The sequence below is a fragment of the Hemicordylus capensis genome, chromosome 1 (genome assembly GCF_027244095.1).
Source record: "Hemicordylus capensis ecotype Gifberg chromosome 1, rHemCap1.1.pri, whole genome shotgun sequence".
NCBI classification, from domain to species: Eukaryota; Metazoa; Chordata; class Lepidosauria; order Squamata; family Cordylidae; genus Hemicordylus; species Hemicordylus capensis.
Genome location: NC_069657.1, coordinates 449,818,574 through 449,836,681, shown reverse-complemented (window position 1 = coordinate 449,836,681; position 18,108 = coordinate 449,818,574). Strand labels below are relative to the sequence as shown.

The window sequence follows — 18,108 nt, the reverse complement described above, 5'->3', positions numbered from 1 at the left end:
GATATTGAATTACCAGCACTTTACTGATAAATTTCCTTCTCACAAACCATGGAAATTTGATAGTTTAAAAAAAAAAATCTGCTGATTTAAAACGAGAATTAAGGTGATCTCATTGTGGCTCAAACTCCACAAAGTGGGGAAATTACATTCTAAGATTGAGGCCTTAACATATGTGCCATAGGATAAGTAATGAGGTTGTGCAATGTTACCAATATACCGCTTCTCAACCAAAGTTCTCAAAGCAGTTTACATAGAAAAATAAACACATAAATAAGATGGCCCTCTGCCCCAAAAAGGTTCACAGTCTAAAATGAAACCTAAGGCAGATACCAGCAACAGCCACTAGAGGGTTGCTGTGCTGGGGTTGGAGAGGGCCAGTTGCTCTCCCCCTGCTAAATATAAGAGAATCACCACTTCGAAAGGTGTCTCTTTGCTCAGTTAGTAGGGGTATTGGTCACTGAGGCCCAAATCAAGACAGGGAGGACAGAGTGCCTGGCACCAGCAAAAATGCTCCACACTGCCTTGTTGAGTGCTGCCTTATGAAACATCTCAGCCTTACCATGGAGGAATTCCAATGTGAGTTGACCCATGCCTGCTTGGGTCATCATGATCTTGCAGGATGGGTTCGGCCAGTGGTGCTCTTACCCTGGACTTTGGGGCTGAAGTCGAGGGTCTCCACACACACACACCCCAATCCTCTTTAGACTGTCCCAGGTGTTGTGGTCTCTACTGACCTACACTGCCCCAGGGTGGCCGACTATGATTATGAGCTGTGCTGGGTCTGGCTTTAGAGTCATAGCAAGGTGGAGAGGGGAAAGAAATATGTGGGATGGGAATATGTTAAGCTGCATGTTGAAATGTTTCTGCTACTGCATACTTGCATAAAGGAGAGGAGAGCTGCTCTTGTGGTAGCAAGCATGCCTTGTCCCCATAGCTAAGCAGGGTCTGCCCTGGTTGCATGTGAATGGGAGACTTGATGTGTGAGCACTGCAAGATATCCCCCTCTTAGGGGATGAAGCCGCTCTGGGAAGAGCAGAAGGTTCCAAGTTCTCTCCCTGGCAGCATCTCCAGGATAGGGCTGAGAGAGAGTCCTGCCTGCAACCTTGGAGAAGCCACTGCCAGTCTGTGAAGAAAATACTGAGCTAGATAGAACAATGGTCTGACTCAGTGTATGGCCGTTTCCTATGTTCCTAAATATACTCCATGTGTTAAAAATACTGTGTTTGTCATGGTGTGTGTGTAGGAGGAGGATGCTTAACTTGCAGCAGGAGGAGGGCCTTCAGCAGGGATGGGGGCGGGGGGCGGGCTTCCAAAGGACTTTAGGTCCAGGCTCCAAAATTACCTCAGTGCATCTCTGGGTTTGGCAGTGAGCACTCTTCTACCATCCTCACCAACCTTATCCTTACTAAACACAAACGAGGTTTTATAGGGCAATCCAGTAAAGGCTGAATGACACTGTCAGCCCTGACCTTGTCCCACGCTCAGGGTGAAAGGTTTTCTCGTGCCCCCCTATCACCGGCTTTCATCTTTTTTGTCAGGGGTCATGGACTTAGAGGATGCTAAAAACTGTAGCATTTTCTATATAATCCTATAATCTAGGATCCCACAGACCAAAGAAGATGCTAATGCTAGAGTCACGAATGCCTTCTACAGAATATGGTTCCTTCTGGTTCTGTGTTTAAAGCCCAGCATGCAGAGCTGGATGGAGGAGAGAGCCACACCAGATCATGAAAGGGGCTTCATAGGGCAATGCAGGAACAGGATGATGTGGGGCACCTTTTCTAGAGTTAGGAACTCCACCCTTCCCATCTTGATTTGATTCTCAAAGTCCTAGGAACATAGGAAGCTGCCATATTCTGAGTCAGACTCTTGGTTTATCTAGCTCAGTATTGTCTACCCAGATGGGCAGCAGCTTCTCCAAGGTTGCAGGCAGGAATCTCTCTCAGCCCTATCTTGAAGGTGTTGCCAGGGAGGGATCTTGAAACCTTCTGCTCTTCCCAGAGTGGCTTCATCCCCTGAGGGGAATATCTTGCAGTGCTCATACTACATCAAGTCTCCCATTCAGAGGCAACCAGGGCAGATCCTGCTTAGCTATGGGGACAAGTCATGCTTGCTACCACAAGACCAGCTTTCCTCCTCTAAGAGTAAATTCCTCTTAGTTGTTCGTTCTCTGTGCTTCCTTACTCACTGAGTTCCACCTAAATCAAACTGATTACCTAGCACTGATCAGCAAAAAAAAAATAAAAAAATTTTTTTAAGTCCCAACAATCCCAGCTGTGGTCTGCTTTCTCCAAGGAATGGAATTTGGTTCACCTGCCTTTTTGTCTCCTACCAGGAGCTGGACCGTGCAACTTGGTCAGTCTTCCACTTTCTATAATAAGAGCTCCTTCCAGCTACCCATTTTTCGCCAAGTGAGTACAAGGTTCAGAGAATCTTGTTCTGCATTGAGTAAGTGATTTGTTTGCTTCACTTAAAGAACTGATGCAGTGCTGACTCAAGGGGTTGTGGCACCCATGGCCAAAATAGTCCCCCATGCCTGAGTAGTCTCTGACTGGCAGTTGCTTTCTCTGCTCCCTGAGGAGGTAGAGGGGGAAAGCAGCTTCCACTGGGAAGCGCTTAGGGCTGGCAGCCCCCACCCCCTGCATCTGACATCACACAGGGGGCGGGGTCACTGCCTGGGAGAAACGCTGGAATGTTGGCTGGGGAGAAGAGGGGTGTGTGTGCTCCCAGCCGGGGCAAGGGGGTGCCCTGGCTGTGGGTGTGCTGCAGGTCTTTTTGGCACCCATTAACCACTTTGGCCACTGCCTTAAGGCAGCCCTGGAGTGCTGTGTAGTGGTTACACCTCAGGGCTGCTCAACTTTGGCCTACAATGCCCATAATGGGAACATAGATCATAGGAAGCTGCCATATACTGAGTCAGACCATTGGTCCATCCAGCTCAGTATTGTCTACCTAGACTGGCAGCAGCTTCTCCAAGGTTCCAGGCAGGAAGCTCTCTCAGCCCTATCTTGGTGATGCTGCCAGGGAGGGAATTTGGAACCTAGATGCTCTTCCCAGAGCATCTCCATCCCCTAAGGGGAAGATCTTCCAGTGCTCACACTTCTAATTTCCCTTTCATATGCAACCAGGACAGACCCTGCTTAGCTAAGGGGACAAGTCATGCTTGCTACCACAAGACCAGATCTCCTCTTTGCATCCTGTTTGTATGCAATGAACTCTGAGAACAAACTATCTTTTGAAAAAGAAAACCGAGGAAACTTTCCTAAAGTTCTTCCCGGAAGAGGTTCAGAAGTCAAAGAACATTTGACTTTTGCCTGTGTCAGGCTGCCTAAGGCAAGGCAGACAATAAGTTCATAGATACAATACCGAGGGGTATACTCGTTCACAGATTGCACTTGTGGATATTGCACTACACCAGACTGGGTTGGGGTGTGTGTATAAAGAATAATACAATTGTTACTACTTGCATTATCTTGACCTCTTATCATTTCAGTTACAACCATTAGATGCTTCAGCAACTCTCTAGAAGAGGAACCCTATCAGAAAGTTGCAAGTCTTACAACTGCATGATCTTTGGGAGCAATCTCCTCCATTTTTATGGAACATATGAAACAGACAGCAGCCACATGGTCCCACCATCTTCAGAGGTGCAGCCAGAGGGCAGAGTCGTCCTTGCCAGAACTCACACTCCCAGATGTGCTAAATGTTCTCCCCGAAGAAGAAGATTTATTCTGTTCGATCAGCCAACTAGATGAAATGTCCAGGCCACCCATGCATCCCGGAGCTGTGACACTCTCTGCCTCTAGTGCCACAAGCCATCATGGCAGTGCCAGAGGCCCAGTACTGCACTATACATCTGCAAGTGAAAGCAATGCTACATTCCTTGGACACCAAAGAGGCCAGATTTTGCCCACAAGTGAGAATGCATCTGCAGCTGAGTTAGGCTTGGAACACCAAATCAATGGAGCAATTGAGCAACTCCTGAAAAGGTCACTCTGCCCAGTTGTCCATTTCACCATTGATGTCAGGGCCACTGGGCCAACCACAGGCTATATGTTTATCATGGCACACTTGGCTACGGACCGTGATGGAGTTCTGCACAGGTGCCAGGCAGTGATGGCTATGTGTGAGGTTGAGCAGAGTAACTTGACTGAAATCCTGTCCCACAAACTAAGAGAGGTGAAGGACAAATGGCTCCGTCCCCTGCAGCTGGAGGTGGGGTATGTGACTACAGCCACAAAGGGAGTGGAAATGGTCGTGGCAGGTGCTTGTCTGGGATGCATTTTTCCCCCCGTCCACTGCATATACCTGCTGTTGAAAAGGGTGATGGAAAAGGTGAAAGATGAAGACGTCCACATAGGACAGCTTTTCCAAGCCCTATGCAAAATCAGCATTCATTTTGAGCAATCCCCAGGGGCTCACAACCGCCTACTAGAAATACAGTTGCTGTGTGGTCTCCCCCAGGAACTTCTAAAAGAGAAGATGCCAACGCCATCAAATAACCTCTTTCTCTTGATGCACTTTCTACTTGCCCGGCAGAATGCATTCAGTGCTTATCTAATGGAGAACCCTGAACTCAACCTGACGTGTCAGCAATGGAGGCTGCTGCATCATCTAGCCTGTCTCCTGAAGCCATGTGAAGATACCATCACTACAATCAGGAGGGAACATGCTAACCTAGGCCAAGTCCTTCATGAGCTCTGGTTGCTTGAGAGCACGATAAAAGGATGCTTCCAGCAGCTGCAGGAAGAGGCCGATGCTGCTGCTGCTGCTGCTGCTGTTACTCTCTTTGCAACTGAGCTGCTGCAATCTCTGGAAGGCCATAGTATTCTAGCTGTGGTAAGAGAAAACATTCTGTACCAGACTGCAACCTTGCTTCATCCATACTTCAGGGACCACATCTGCGAATATCTGAAGGGAGATGTGCATCTGCAAAGATGGCAATTGAAAAAGCATTTGATGCAACAGATTAAGAAGGAATACTTGAACTTCTCTAGTGCTTACGCAACTTCCTCTTTGACTGAGGTGGCAAGTCAAGAACTGGAATCCTACCTGCAGGACAACATAGACCTTGCTCTCTCACGTATGGATCCCTTGTTCTACTGGAACACAAGGAAGCACATGTGGCCATTTCTTTCTACAGTGGCATTCCAGTATTTCTCCTGCCTTCCTGCCCCTGTCTTTTTGGAGGAGGTACTTAGTATTGAAGACTTGATGATATCGGAAAGATTTTGAGAGAGAATTGCACTCAACAGACTGAACAGAAGCTGGATAGCTGTGAGATTCAGGGTCTCCAGTACTAGCACAGACACTGGAAGCCAATCCATGGCCTGAGGAGAAAGAGATGACTGGTAACTATTCAAAAAATGTTGGGCTCGTGGAAGGACATGACCCAATTGGACACTGGCATTATTGGGACTTTGCGACACATAGTGCTAAAAACTATGACCGTCTTGCATTGCTGCCTCTTTTAAAAACTACTCTGCATGAAACAGAATTGGGATATTGTATTTAAATTTACACCACACCACCTTTTACAGATGTAAGGCTTATTGACAGATAAAAATGTGTGCTTTGAATGGATCTGGTCTTTTTAAATAAAGGTTACTGCAATCTCAATAGGTGATCATCTCTAGAACATTTATAAGATATCCCATTGGCCCTGTGAGATATTGTGTAATAGCTTCACAACAACCCTGTGAGGGAGAGTTGATTGGCCCACAGTCACCCAATGAGCTTCATAGCTGAGCAGGAATTGGAATCTGGGACTTCCTAGTCCAGCCATCTAACCTCTACATGACAAAGACTCTCGAAAAGGGAAGATTAACTTTAGCTTGGGAATAATAGGTTTCCAGTCCCAAATACTGGATAGCCTACAAGCTTCATAATCATATACAAAGTTAGGTAGTCCAACACCATCATTTTTCCAGGGCTTACACAAGCAGCTCAGGGCTATTCAAAATCTTTTCTCTTGCCATATAAAAGAAATGCATAATGTTGGCAAACTTTGTAGTATGCTTTAACTTCAAATGGATATTAACAGAAGCAGCACTTTAGACAACAATATGTTCATCTTAATGATTGATACACATCCCATCCACTTTGAACCATTGATTTAGATATTTTGGTATAGCTTTTTGTGATTAGACTCTACTAATTCTTCCAGAAATTATTACCTACATATTTATCATCAGATGTTTGCCAGTTTATTTATTTATTTTTATTTATTTAAAATATTTCTGCACCCCCCAAAACATGCGGTGGTTTACAATTAAAATCATTTAAAACATTTTAAACATTTTAAACCCAATATTAAAAATATTAAAACTCTGAATCTAATTAAAAGCCCGGGGGAACAAATGTGTCTTCAGTGCCTTTTTAAAAGTTGCCAGAGATGGGGAAGCTTTCCAAAGTCCAGCGGCAGCAACGGAGAAGGCGTGTTCCGAAGTTGGTGGAAACCACAGACCAGCCTCTCCAGATGATCTTAGCAGGTGGTGGGGCTCATGGTGAAGAAAACCCTTAAATACCCAGGGCTTAAGCTCTTTAGGGCTTTATAGGTACATAAAACATAAAAACAGCCCTGTTGGATCAGGCACAAGGAAGCCCATCTAGTCCAGCATCCTGTTTCACACAGTGGTCCACCAGATGCCGCTGGAAGCCTACAGGCAGGAGTTGAGGGCATGCCCTCTCTCCTGCTGTTACTCCCCTGCAACTGGGACTCCCCTGCAACTGGGACTGCAGCTGATACCAGCATCCTGCCTTTGAGGCTGGAAGTGGCCTATAGCCCTCCGAATAGTAGCCATTGATAGACCTCTCCTCGCATGCCCTCAACTCCTGCTTGTAGGCGTCCTGTGGCATCTGGTGAGCCACTGTGAGAAACAAGATGCTGGACTAGATGGGCTTCCTTGAGCCTGATCCAGCAGGGCTGTTCTTATAAGCATTCACCCTATCTTGAATTCTCTTCAACAACTGCTTGCCATCTCCTTGCATTCCTTCCCAAGTTCATACACCAGTCATGCTGCAGCCATGGAAGTCATGTGGGGGAGGAAGCACACTTCCCTGATGTCCTCATGAACTTTCCCCATGTCCCATGAGTGATGCTTCCTGCAGAAGAGGTTCTTCCAGCACCAGGAATCTCATGAACTGCACCAGAGATGGCCATGGTGCAAGCAGTACCAGGAGCTTTCCCACACAGGGGCTCTCTTCCAATCTCTTCCAGAAGGCAGGGCGTGTGCTTGCACTACAGCCAGATTCCTGCCGAGTCAGTCTTTGGAAGTTTCCCCCACAAAATTGGGCTTTTCCTTCGGGTTTCCACCACATCCCAATTTATGTCCAAGTTTTAAAAATCCTGTATTTTACTGGAGTTTGTGGGGGGTAAACCTCAGCAAGGCGCTGATTTAAGTCTTCACATTAACAGGAGAAGAGCAAGTCACGCCTATGAAATGCAAATATTGTAGAAAGCTGCCCAGGGGCAAGCTAGGAAGGGGGCTGTAAAAGCAGAGGCAGCACTGCGGGAGGGCTGACACATGCTGGGGTCTTGTGTCCGTGTGTTGGGGTCATGGTGGTGGTGGGTGGGTGGGAAATAGAAAGCTAAAGTTGATAGCTAATTAAGCAGAAGTAAGTGTGTGTGTTTGTGGACTTCAATGGAGCCAGATCACAGAGGGTGCTTTGATTACACTACTAAGGAATTTTCTTTTCCTTGTGAGGGAAAAGGAGGATGCCTGGTGTCCCACTTCCACTAGGAAACCATTGGCTACAATCAAAACACAGAAGCAAGCTGTGTGTGAACCTACACAAAAGAAAAGTCGGAGTAGAGAAAGGAGGGGCTGCTTCCCTAATGCGAGTCTAATTCGAAGTGGCTTCGCTGGTTGGATACCCCAAAAGCTGGAAGCTCTATCTGTAAAGGCAACTGGGGGATGCGAGAGATTCATTGGGATTGCCACACCCAATAAGCAGACCTAATAGCCAACACTTGTTTTCTAGAGTTGGCGGGTCAGTTTTTTAAACTGCTGCATCTTAGCCACTTATTTATTTATTGCTTATTTATTCTGTTTCTATACCGCCCTTCCAAAAATGGCTCAGGGTGGTTTACACAGAGAAATAACAAACAAATAAGATGGCTCCCTGTCCCCAAAGGGCTCACAATCTAAAAAGAAACATAAGATAGGCACCAGCCAGCGGCATAGCAAGGTTGGAGTGGGCCCAGAGACAAGATTTTAAAATGGGCCCCCAGTGAGTGCCACAATAGAACATCATCCTTAAAAAATTTTTTTTTAAGGTTTTTTGAATTGTGGACAGTGCAAGTCATGTAATGGTACTAGAGAAAGACATGCTGTTCTGGTAGCTGCAGGTCTTAACACTGACATCAATTGGGAGGATAAATACAACTGAAGGGAGCCTGGGCGGGTGCACGGCTGGGAGAGTCAGTCATGTGACTTGCCTCTGGGGGGCCCCCCAAGGCAGTGGGCCCCCAGACATCTGTCTCTCCTTGCCCTATTATAGTTACGCCCCTGGCACCAGCAATAGTCACTGGAGGGGTAATGTATTGGGGGTGGATAGGGCCAGTTACTCTCCCCCTGCTAAATAAAGAGAATCACCACATTAAAAGGTGCCTCTTTGCCAAGTTAGCAGGAGTTAACTTTACATTGATTTGTACCAGATTTGAAGGAGTGGTGTCTCCTTGCTGATACCTCCACACTTTCAGGCAGATTGGGCAGAAAAATCTCATCTTTTCACCAAGAGAATAGCCAGGGCTTTTGTTACAGTATAATGCTGAAAGAACTTCCCCTATCTTAATTATATGAGCAGAACTGTGACAATAGGAGTTTCCTTCATCACAGAAGCTCCCTCAGGGATTGGAGGATAAATTTTCCTTTCTAGTGAAAAACTGCTGGTTTTGACCAGCATTTTTTGGAGGATACTGTGGTAATTCAAGTCTTTTTTGACAGGAATTATTACCCTTGCCTATCCAGACTAATAGCTTTACAGGCCTCAATAACTGGGCTGGACACGGAATTGATGTTCAAATGCACAGCATACCAACCCTACTTAAGTGGCAAAGATCTCTTTTTCATTTTCGACAACACCAACACCAAGTTATTAATGGATATTTTAAGTCCATACACTTGGCAATGCTCCACAAACCCAACAGAGCGATCAGGATCTAAATGGTAAAGTTCTCAAAGTTCTGCTTTGATTGAGTGAGCCAGAGTGGTGTAGTGGTAAGAATACTGGACTAGGACCGGGGAGACCTGAGTTCAAATCCCCATTCAGCCATGATACTAGCTGGGTAACTCTGGGCAAGTCACTTCTCTGTCAGACTACTTCACAGGGTTGTTGTGGGTCCAGTATCAGCATTGCTGATGACACCATCCTGAAGAGAATTAAGTCAAGCAGGAAAACGATGAGGATTGTGGGAAATTTCTGGGAAGATTGGATCCAAAGTCTAAAGCAGTTGTTATTTTGAATGACTATGGGGTATGGGTGTGGTGGGGTGTTAAATACAATTTTTAAAATGAAGTATTTCACAAATACGTAGGTCATGTTTTGGTACTTGGGTATAGAAATGTTTCTTTAAAAGTTTACAGGTACATGTTTATAGTATCACCCTGTCTCAAGAGCTTGGCACCAACAAACAGGAATCCAATCAATCAATCAATCAATCAATTAAAATAAAATAAAATAAAATAAATGTCACAGCATTTCTCCATCTCCTCCCAGGGTTTCTGAGTTTCAACTAGTTGTGGCATTCACTGCAGAATAATCATGAGATGAAATCACTCTGCTACTGTTGCTGAATCCACTAATTTCATTGAATTATGTTGGTGGGGGCGGGCGAAGAGTGTGACTTTATCTTAGTTGAAGGTATAACACATGGATAGCAACATTTTGGGTGAGCAAGTTCTAGCTTGCGGTTTGAGCTCACATGATTGTATGTATTATTATTTATTATTATTATTATTATTATTATTATTATTATTACATAATGTCAATTATTATTTTTATTTTACATTTATATCCTACTCTTCCTCCAAGGAGCCCAGAGCAGTGTACTACATACTTAAGTTTCTCCTCACAACAAGTTGATTTGGGGCTCCAAGAGTTGACTGCTCCTCCTTGGCCATGCTGGTTATGATGGACTACATACACAACATATGGCTCGTGGACCAAATCCACCCTTTTCCTGATCCATGGTAGAGCAGGCGGGTGGCAGGGGGAGTTTCAAAACAACTTGCCACTGCTACTCCCGACCACAACAGAAAGTCAGCCAGAGCACATAGCGGGGCGGTGGTGTATGGTGGCACCCCTGCAGTACTGCCCTGCCTTACCACCACTCCTGCCCACCAAGGTTCCCAGGTCTACACAGCTTCCACTGGGCCCCAAAGGGAGGTGGGGCCAGCCCCTGTAAACCAAGTCCCAGTTGACTTCAGACCACCAGGGCATTAGAGTTGTGTACCTCTGCCACAGAAAAATGCAGAAGTACAGATACTATTCAAAATGAACCTGCATGTAAATCCATGTGAATGGACAGTGAACTGAGGAGCGCCATCTGCAATGGGAAGTGGCCACAGTGGCCTAGCCCCTACAAATCCTAGCAGTACTGATTCACTGTGCTTTGAGCTTAGGAAATAAATTAGATGTAAACGCCTCTACACTATACCCCTGGTGCCCTGTCCCTCGTTGTTGTTAGGAACATAGAAAACTGCCATATACTGAGTCAGACCATTGGTCTATCTAGCTCAGTATTGTCTACACATACTGGCAGTGGCTTCTCCAAGGTTGCAGGCAGGAATCTCTCTCAGCTCTATCTTGGAGAAGCCCGGGAGGGAACTTGAAACCTTCTGCTCTGCCCAGAGCAGCTTCATCCCCTGAGGGGAAGATTACATATCAAGTCTCCCATTCATATGCAACCAGGGCAGACCCTGCTTAGCTTTGGGGACAAGTCATGTTTGCTACCACAAGACCAGCTCTCCTCCCATTCTGAGTAAATTTCTCTTTGTTGTTCCACTGTGCCCCTGAGTTCTTTCTCCTGTCTGCTTCCTTACTCTCTTACTCATATTTAGTTGGTTTCCCTTTGAAATGAGCCCTCAGAGCACCTAAGTAAAGCTGATTACTTATCACTGATTCTCAAACGTTCCCAGCTGTGATCTGCCTTCTCCATTCAGTTCAGTGGAACTAACTTAACCTGATCTTTTCTCTGCTGCCTCAGGATTGGCTGGCCCCTGCAACTCTGCTAATCTTAGACTCTATAAAACTAACTCTTTCCCTCTTCCCAGGATGCTTTCTTGTTGTCAGTTGTTGCAAACTCATTTATCCATAGATTCTGGTTCTGTCTTGAGCAAGTAAGTAGCCTTTTCTCCTTTTTAACTTGAGGGGTTGATGAGCAATGGTTCCACCTGATGGAAGGAGCAATCTGACTTGCAGACTTTCTAGCTTTAGGTTTTTCCAGCTTTAGACTTGTACCAAAGGGAGAACTCCAGGGTGGTAGTTTTGCTTCTGATTAAGAATAAGTGCACATAGCTTTCAGTATCTCTTCTACATATCTATTAGAAGTTGAGAGAGTCCAGTTAAATTCTGAACCTATATATATTTCACAAGGTAAAGAAAGCAAGACATTTTGCAGCCACTGGGTAATGCAAGGATTCTCTCTTCAAAGGGGTCAGAAGGGAAATGCAGCTAAAGCAAAGGTGAGGGGACTACTGCAGTGCCTACTAGGCAGGCTGGAACTGGAAGTAGATGTGACAATGCCCCTCTGCCTGAGTTCAGGGTGAATTGTATCACACTGATCCATCTACCTAGGAGTTTAGAGCACATTTGGTTTTGAGTTCTGGATGCATTTTATGTGAAATGATTGTCCAGCTTGTTGGGGAGTAGTCCACTGTATAGACCAACTTTATAAGGGTACTTCTGGTCAAATTAATGGTGCAGACCAGAAGGTAGCTTACATGTCTTTTGCAAAACCCAACCTTAAGGGATTCTCCAGAATTAAACCAGGAATATTTTCTCCATGTCAATGAAGTAAGCTCAGGTTTAGAGGAAGGTGTTGTATGGGTAGGTGATGTGGATGGAATTCTAGCTAATAATAGTATGGTCAAAGGTGGTAATATGGGTTGCAGCAACACCCCACGAGACATATCTGTTGTTGGAATGCAACTTTCTAACTTCTCAACACCAAAATTGATAGTGACCTCTATGGATTTGTAGGTAAAACTGACTGTACCAAGCAAGCTAATTTTAGGTCACAGTTTCAGTCAGAAAGTGCTCCTTTCAGATTTATGTATGGATCAAAAGAGAATAAAGCAGTTAATTTAGAACAGGAAATCCATCAACTTCTACATATATGACTTGACTTGGAACCAACTTCTTTGGGCTGATGACTTTAGGAAAATTTATTCCACAACAGTGGAATATCTGCAGCTTGCCTAGTTAAAACCTTCAGACCTAGGAGCAATAATTTATCAGATATTTATTGATTTGATCACAAGTGTAGGGAGCGAGTGTAAGGAGGGAAGTAGTGAGGGTAACACAAAAGGCAAGATACTTCAACTTCACACAGGAGATAATAGAGTTTGCCAGCAAAAGGCATTCTTATAAACCATCTTCTGGAGCTACATATTGGCTCACTCCAGCTCCTGCCATAGGTACCTTTGGAAGAGAAGAAGTTGCAGTTCCAGAAGACTGTTTATAACAGGGATTCTCAACTTTTGGTCCCCAGATGTTATTGGACTTCAACTCCCATAATCCCCAGCCCCAGTGGCCTTTGGTTGGGGATTATGGGGGTTGAAGTGCAATAACATGTGTGTATCCAACATTGAGAATCCCTGGTTTATAAGAAAGCCTTTGGGTGGCAAATTCTATCACCTAGGTAAAATTACAGTATCTTGCCTTTTGTGTTAGTATACTCTTGGACTCAACCCTCTTCCTGATATCGCAGGTGGAGGTACATAAGAACAGCCCTGCTGGATCAGGCCCACGGCCCATCTAGTCCAGCATCCTGTTTCACACAGTGGCCCACCAGATGCCACTGGAAGCCATAGACAGGAGTTGAGAGCATGCCGTCTCTCCTGCCATTACTCCCCTGCAACTGGTACGCAGAGGCACCCTGCCCTTGAGGCTGGAGGTGGCCCACAGCCCTCTGACTAGTAGCCATTGATAGACCTCTCCTCCATGAAGTCATCCAAAGTAGTAGTGGTCAGGAAATGATTTCTATCAGCTTCGACTGGCTTGCCAACTGCACCCTTTCTTGGAAGTGAGTGTCCTTAAGATAGTCATGCACATGCTGGGAACCTGCAGGCTTGACTACTGCAATGTACTCTACGTGGGGCTGCCTTTGTAAATATTCTGGAAACTGCAATTGGTGCAGAATGCTGACAGTTTGGTCTCCAGGATCTCCCGAAGAGACCATGTCAATTCAGTTTTAAAGAACTACACTGGCTACCAATAGGTTTCCATGCAAAACACAAAGTGCTGGTAATTGCCTATGAAACTCTTCATGGCTTGGGCCCATGGTATTCTTAGTTATGAGCCCTGCCTATCAAGATCTTCAGGGGAGGGTCATCTGTGGGTGCCACCTGCTCGTCTGGTGATGACTCAAAGGAGAACCTTCTCTGTAGTTGCCCCAGAGCTCTGGAATGCATTTCCTACTGAGATTAGAGCTGCTTCCTCCCTATTGGCTTTTAGGAAGCAGCTAAAGACACACCTCTTCAGCCAAGCTTTTTAGCTCTTTGGTAGTGTTTATAGGTATTTTAATCTGACCTTCTAATATGTTTTAACTGCTAGAATTCCTTGGTTTGTTTTGTTGCTGCCTTGAGACTTGAGCAATGGGCAGTATACGAATATGTTAAATAAATAATACTACCATGCAAGTTGGTACTGATCATTTGAGTGGACTGACTGAGAAAATTTGGACTACTAGAGGTGAAAGATAAGCTCATCTTCTGGCACCACTCTTATGTTTATGTAGTTTCTATATCAACAATGTAGCTGATCATCATCTCCTTTCTTTCCCTGCCTTATCCATAAGTGAACATAAGACCTCAGTTCTTCTGTCCACAGATGACATGGTTATTTTGTCCTCTACACAGCTAGAGAGGCATAGATTATTAAAAGGTTTGAGGAATACTGCAAAGTTGAATTTGATAAATTATTATAAAGCCAAAATGTGTCTTTGGGGGCACTTTGCAAAAGACAAATGGATGTTGGATCAGTGACCTATCCTGCAGTAGTGCTCCTCAAATTTTTTTTCATAATCTATATCCTGGCAGCATCATAAACCAGCAGTGAAATTATCACTATCCAAATCAATGAGTGCCTTTTGCAAACCAAGGAGGGGTCATATTGGTACTTGCAATAAAAACGTTTTTGCAGGAAATAATAGCACAAATACTCTATGGTGCAGAGATCTGGGATTGGTGCCAGTTGACCTACAAATTATTCAGTATTGGCTTATACATTTCACTGGCCCTTCCATCTAGCACCTCTGATATCCTCCATTGAGCTGAGACGGGGTCATCTTCTATCTTTTTAAGAGCAAGGAAGGCAATCTTTCTCCACCTCGAATGGTTGTTAGATATGCCCAACCATTATTTGGCTAAATATTATTGGGGGGAAAGAATGCACTCAGAACTGTAGTGAGAGACTTAAACAACCTCGCTGTTTTAACCAACCTGAATACAAGGTAAAGCTTAGACTGGCTGTTTTGCCAGGCTTCTAGACAAGAACTCAGAATCATTCAGTAAGGATGCTTTAGCATATGGTACCAGCTTGCCAGTTGGAATCCCTGCTGGTATGTTTCCCAGACTATGGGAAACGCCCATATTGGACAGCAGTGATATAGGAAGATGCTGAAAGGCACAATCTCATACTGTGTGGGGGATGGCAATAGTAAACCCCTCCTACCAAAGAAAACCACATGGCTCTCTGGTGACCAGGAGTCGAAAATGACTCTACTGCATACTTTACCTTTATCAGTTCTTTAAAGCGAATATCTGTTTCTTTCATTATCAATCAATGAACCATTATGCTTTGGGATAAGCTTTCACTGAACCGTGTTTTCAAACTATGCCATCATATGTAGATGGGAGATATGCCAAGGTCCGGGTTGAACAACATCTCAGTATCTGTGGTGACCCTCAGGTGGAGGATGTTCTTACACAATGTGCTGTTTTGTGCTATATATGCAGGTCCTAGGGAGGAATTTCTAGTGCCCTTTGTGGGAAAATAAAAGAAAACCACCTTTGATGGGACTTCTATGGGTGAGCAAATCTGTAGCTTACTTCCAGATTAGGATCCTTGTTACTAACCAAGTGGGTCTTAGATATAGCTGCTTTTAAAAATGCATCATGGTTTTGAGGTCTATAGCCAGAAATTGTGTGAACAATGAAGGGCTTTGCTTTTACCCTCAAGAGCAGGCTTTTATCTTGGAATGTGCAAGTTCTTTTACTGAAAAACTGAACATAGATTTGGCTTTGCTGCTTAGAACAAACAGGCTCTTTATGACTGCCTAGAGACTTTGGCAGTGGGTGGTATACAAATATGCTAAATATGGAATATTGTGGTGACCAATGTTTGTATGCAATACATTTTGGGAGACATCAAATAGAGAAGCCTTAAAAAAAAAATAGAGGAAGTTTTCCTAACCCATTTTTCTAGGAGGAGGTTGTCATACAAATAAAATAAAATGGTAAAAATAAAACGGCTGGCTGTCCCAGGCTGCCCAAGGCAAGCCAGCCAACAAGGTCATGGATGACACAAGAACGGAGAGGCTTGCTGAGTCAGATTGCATTCCTGGCTATGGCTGTACAACATCTATTGGAAGCTGTGTATAAAGTATAGTGCTGTTACTACTTGGCCTCTATCTTCCTTTGCAGTTCACAACCATGAGGCGCTTCAGTGACAGACCAGAAGAGGCACCCAATCCGGAAGCTGAAAATCTTTTGCCCACAGGCCCTTGCGAACGATTCTTCCAAGCTCTTGCTGCACATGTGAGAGAACAGGGCCACATATTTCAACCAGAGGGCAGGGAGTCCCCCTTGACAGAGTTTGAGCTCCCAGCTGTGCTAAATGTTCTTCCCAAGGAGGAAGAGGCATCCTGCTCGCTCAACCCATTAAGTGCAATCCCTGTACCACCCATGCACCCCAGTGCTCTGTCACTCCCTGGCTCTAGTTCTGAAAGTTATATATCTGCGAGTGCAAGCAGTGCTGCATTCCTTGGACACCAAAGTGGCCAAGCTTTGCCCCCAGCTGAACTTGCTGCATCAGATGAACTAGCCTTGGAACACAACATCAGTAGAGCAATTGAACAAGACCTGAAAAAGTCACTCTGCCCAGTTGTCCACTTCTCCATTGATGTCTGGTCCACAGGACCAGCCACAGGCTATATGTTTATCATAGCACACTGGCTTGTCGATAACGATGGGATTCTGCACAGGCGCCAGGCAGTGATGGTCATGTGTGAGGCTCAGAAGAACAACCTGACTGAAATAATATGCAATAGACTAAAAGTGGTGAGGGACAAGTGGCTCTATCCCCTGCAGCTGGGAGTAGGATATGTAGTTACATTCAAAAAGACTGTGGGAAATGCAGTGAAAGATTCTTGTTTGGGATACATTCTTTCCCCTAACCTTTGCTTGTACCAGCTGATAAGAACAGTGTTGGAAAACAACAAAGATATTCTCATAGGATGGCTTCGGGGAACACTACAGAGAATCATCATTCACTTTGAGAAATCCCTGGATGCCCAAGACCGTTTGAACGAACTGCAGTTGCTGTCTGGTCTCCCCCAGGAATTTCTGGAAGAAAAGGCACCCAATGACACTTTTCTTATGATGGTGTTTCTACTTGCCCGACGGAAGGCATTCAGTGCTTACCAGGAACAACACCCTGACCTCTACATTAGAAATCAGGGCTGGTGCCTGCTGTACCATCTAGTCTGCCTCCTGAAGCCATTTGCAGATGCCATCATGTTCATTAGGGAGGAAGATGCTGACCTAGGCCAAGTCCTTCATGAGGTCCAGACGATTGAGAGTGAGATCAAGGACCACCTCGAGCAGCTGAAGCAAGAGTTGGATGTGGCTGTTGTTGATGCTGTTACTCAATTTGTACATGAGCTGCTGCAAGCTCTGGAAAGCAGCCAAGATCTAGGAAGAATAAAAGAACATATCCTGCACCAGACTGCAACCTTCCTTCATCCATGCTTCAGAGACCACATCTCCAAATATTTGAATGGAGATGTGGAGTCGGAATGGGAGCAATTGAAGAAGTGGGTCATATGGCAAACTGAGAAGGAATACATGAGAAATTTCTCAAGTGATTATGCAGCTTCCTCTTTGACTGAGAGGGCAAGTCTAGAACTGGAATCCTACCTGCAGGACAAGATAGACCCTATGCAGTTGGACTTGGATCCCTTGGTCTACTGGAACTCAAAGCGGCACACCTGGCCATGCCTTTCTGTAGTGGCGCTCCAGTATTGCTCATGTCCTCCCACCCCTGTCCTTTTGCAGGAAGTTCATAGTATTGAAGACTTGATGACATTGGGAAGCTTTCAGGAGAGACATGCATTCAACAGACTGAACCAAGACTGGATGGCTGCAGAATTGATGGTCCCCAGTACTAGCACAGACACAGGAAGTGAATCGGTGGCCTGAAGGAAAGAAATGCAACCCCTGTTCACAGAAGTTCTTGACTGGGAACCATTCACGAAGGACTGAGTGTGGGATGCATGGAGGGACATGACAGGATAGGACCTTCATATTATTGGGACACTGCAACATGTAGTACTAAAAACTAGGACTCTCTTGCATTGCTGCATCTTTTATATACTACTTTTCATGAAACAGATTGAGCCTATTGTATTAAAACTTACACCGTAGCTCTGCTTGCAGATTTTTAAAAGGGTTTTTGACAGTTGAAACTGTGTCTTAATGGATCTATCTATTTAAATAAAGGTGTCTTGAATATCAATGATGTGTTTTCTCTAGAGAACTTAGATCTATAAAATAATAAAAGTTATAAGGTAACTTGTATCTATGAGATAATATCCCACCAGTTATCTGAGGGGCTTAGGGCAGCATATATGTTACTTCCTTCTCTGCCCTCTTCTCCTCAAGA

The 18,108-nt window shown here is 44.8% G+C and overlaps 2 protein-coding genes across 7 annotated transcripts in view; both read left to right on the top strand.

The window, feature by feature from the left end:
• The first annotated feature begins 444 nt into the window (after window positions 1-444).
• LOC128340049 (zinc finger BED domain-containing protein 4-like) lies at window positions 445-5,619 on the top strand. Of its 4 annotated transcripts, none has more exons than XM_053284699.1 (2): window positions 445-576; window positions 3,494-5,619. In XM_053284699.1, the coding sequence occupies exon 2, from the start codon at window positions 3,598-3,600 to the stop codon at window positions 5,233-5,235; it is 1,638 nt and encodes a 545-aa protein (XP_053140674.1). In that variant the 5' UTR covers window positions 445-576; window positions 3,494-3,597; the 3' UTR covers window positions 5,236-5,619. The 4 variants fall into 4 exon arrangements, with proteins under 4 accessions (XP_053140674.1, XP_053140672.1, XP_053140675.1 ...); XM_053284697.1 differs by lacking the exon at window positions 445-576 and adding an exon at window positions 2,330-2,448; XM_053284700.1 differs by lacking the exon at window positions 445-576 and adding an exon at window positions 2,567-2,582.
• A 5,565-nt stretch (window positions 5,620-11,184) lies between these two features.
• The window catches only part of LOC128324077 (zinc finger BED domain-containing protein 6-like), a 37,851-nt gene continuing 30,927 nt past the window's right edge, over window positions 11,185-18,108 (top strand). The window contains exons 1-3 of one of the 3 annotated variants that reach the window (XM_053248222.1): window positions 11,268-11,342; window positions 15,183-15,254; window positions 15,870-17,961. In XM_053248222.1, the coding sequence (XP_053104197.1) occupies window positions 15,240-15,254; window positions 15,870-17,645 (1,791 nt within the window). In that variant the 5' untranslated portion in view covers window positions 11,268-11,342; window positions 15,183-15,239 and the 3' untranslated portion in view covers window positions 17,646-17,961. Of the gene's footprint in view, window positions 11,343-15,182; window positions 15,255-15,869; window positions 17,962-18,108 lie in introns of those variants that run through there. The other 2 variants (XM_053248226.1, XM_053248205.1) reach the window with 2 other exon arrangements.

Coding starts and splice junctions, on each gene's coding strand:
- LOC128340049 (XM_053284699.1), top strand. CDS start 3,598: ATGGAACATATGAAACAGACAGCAGCCACATGGTCCCACCATCTTCAG.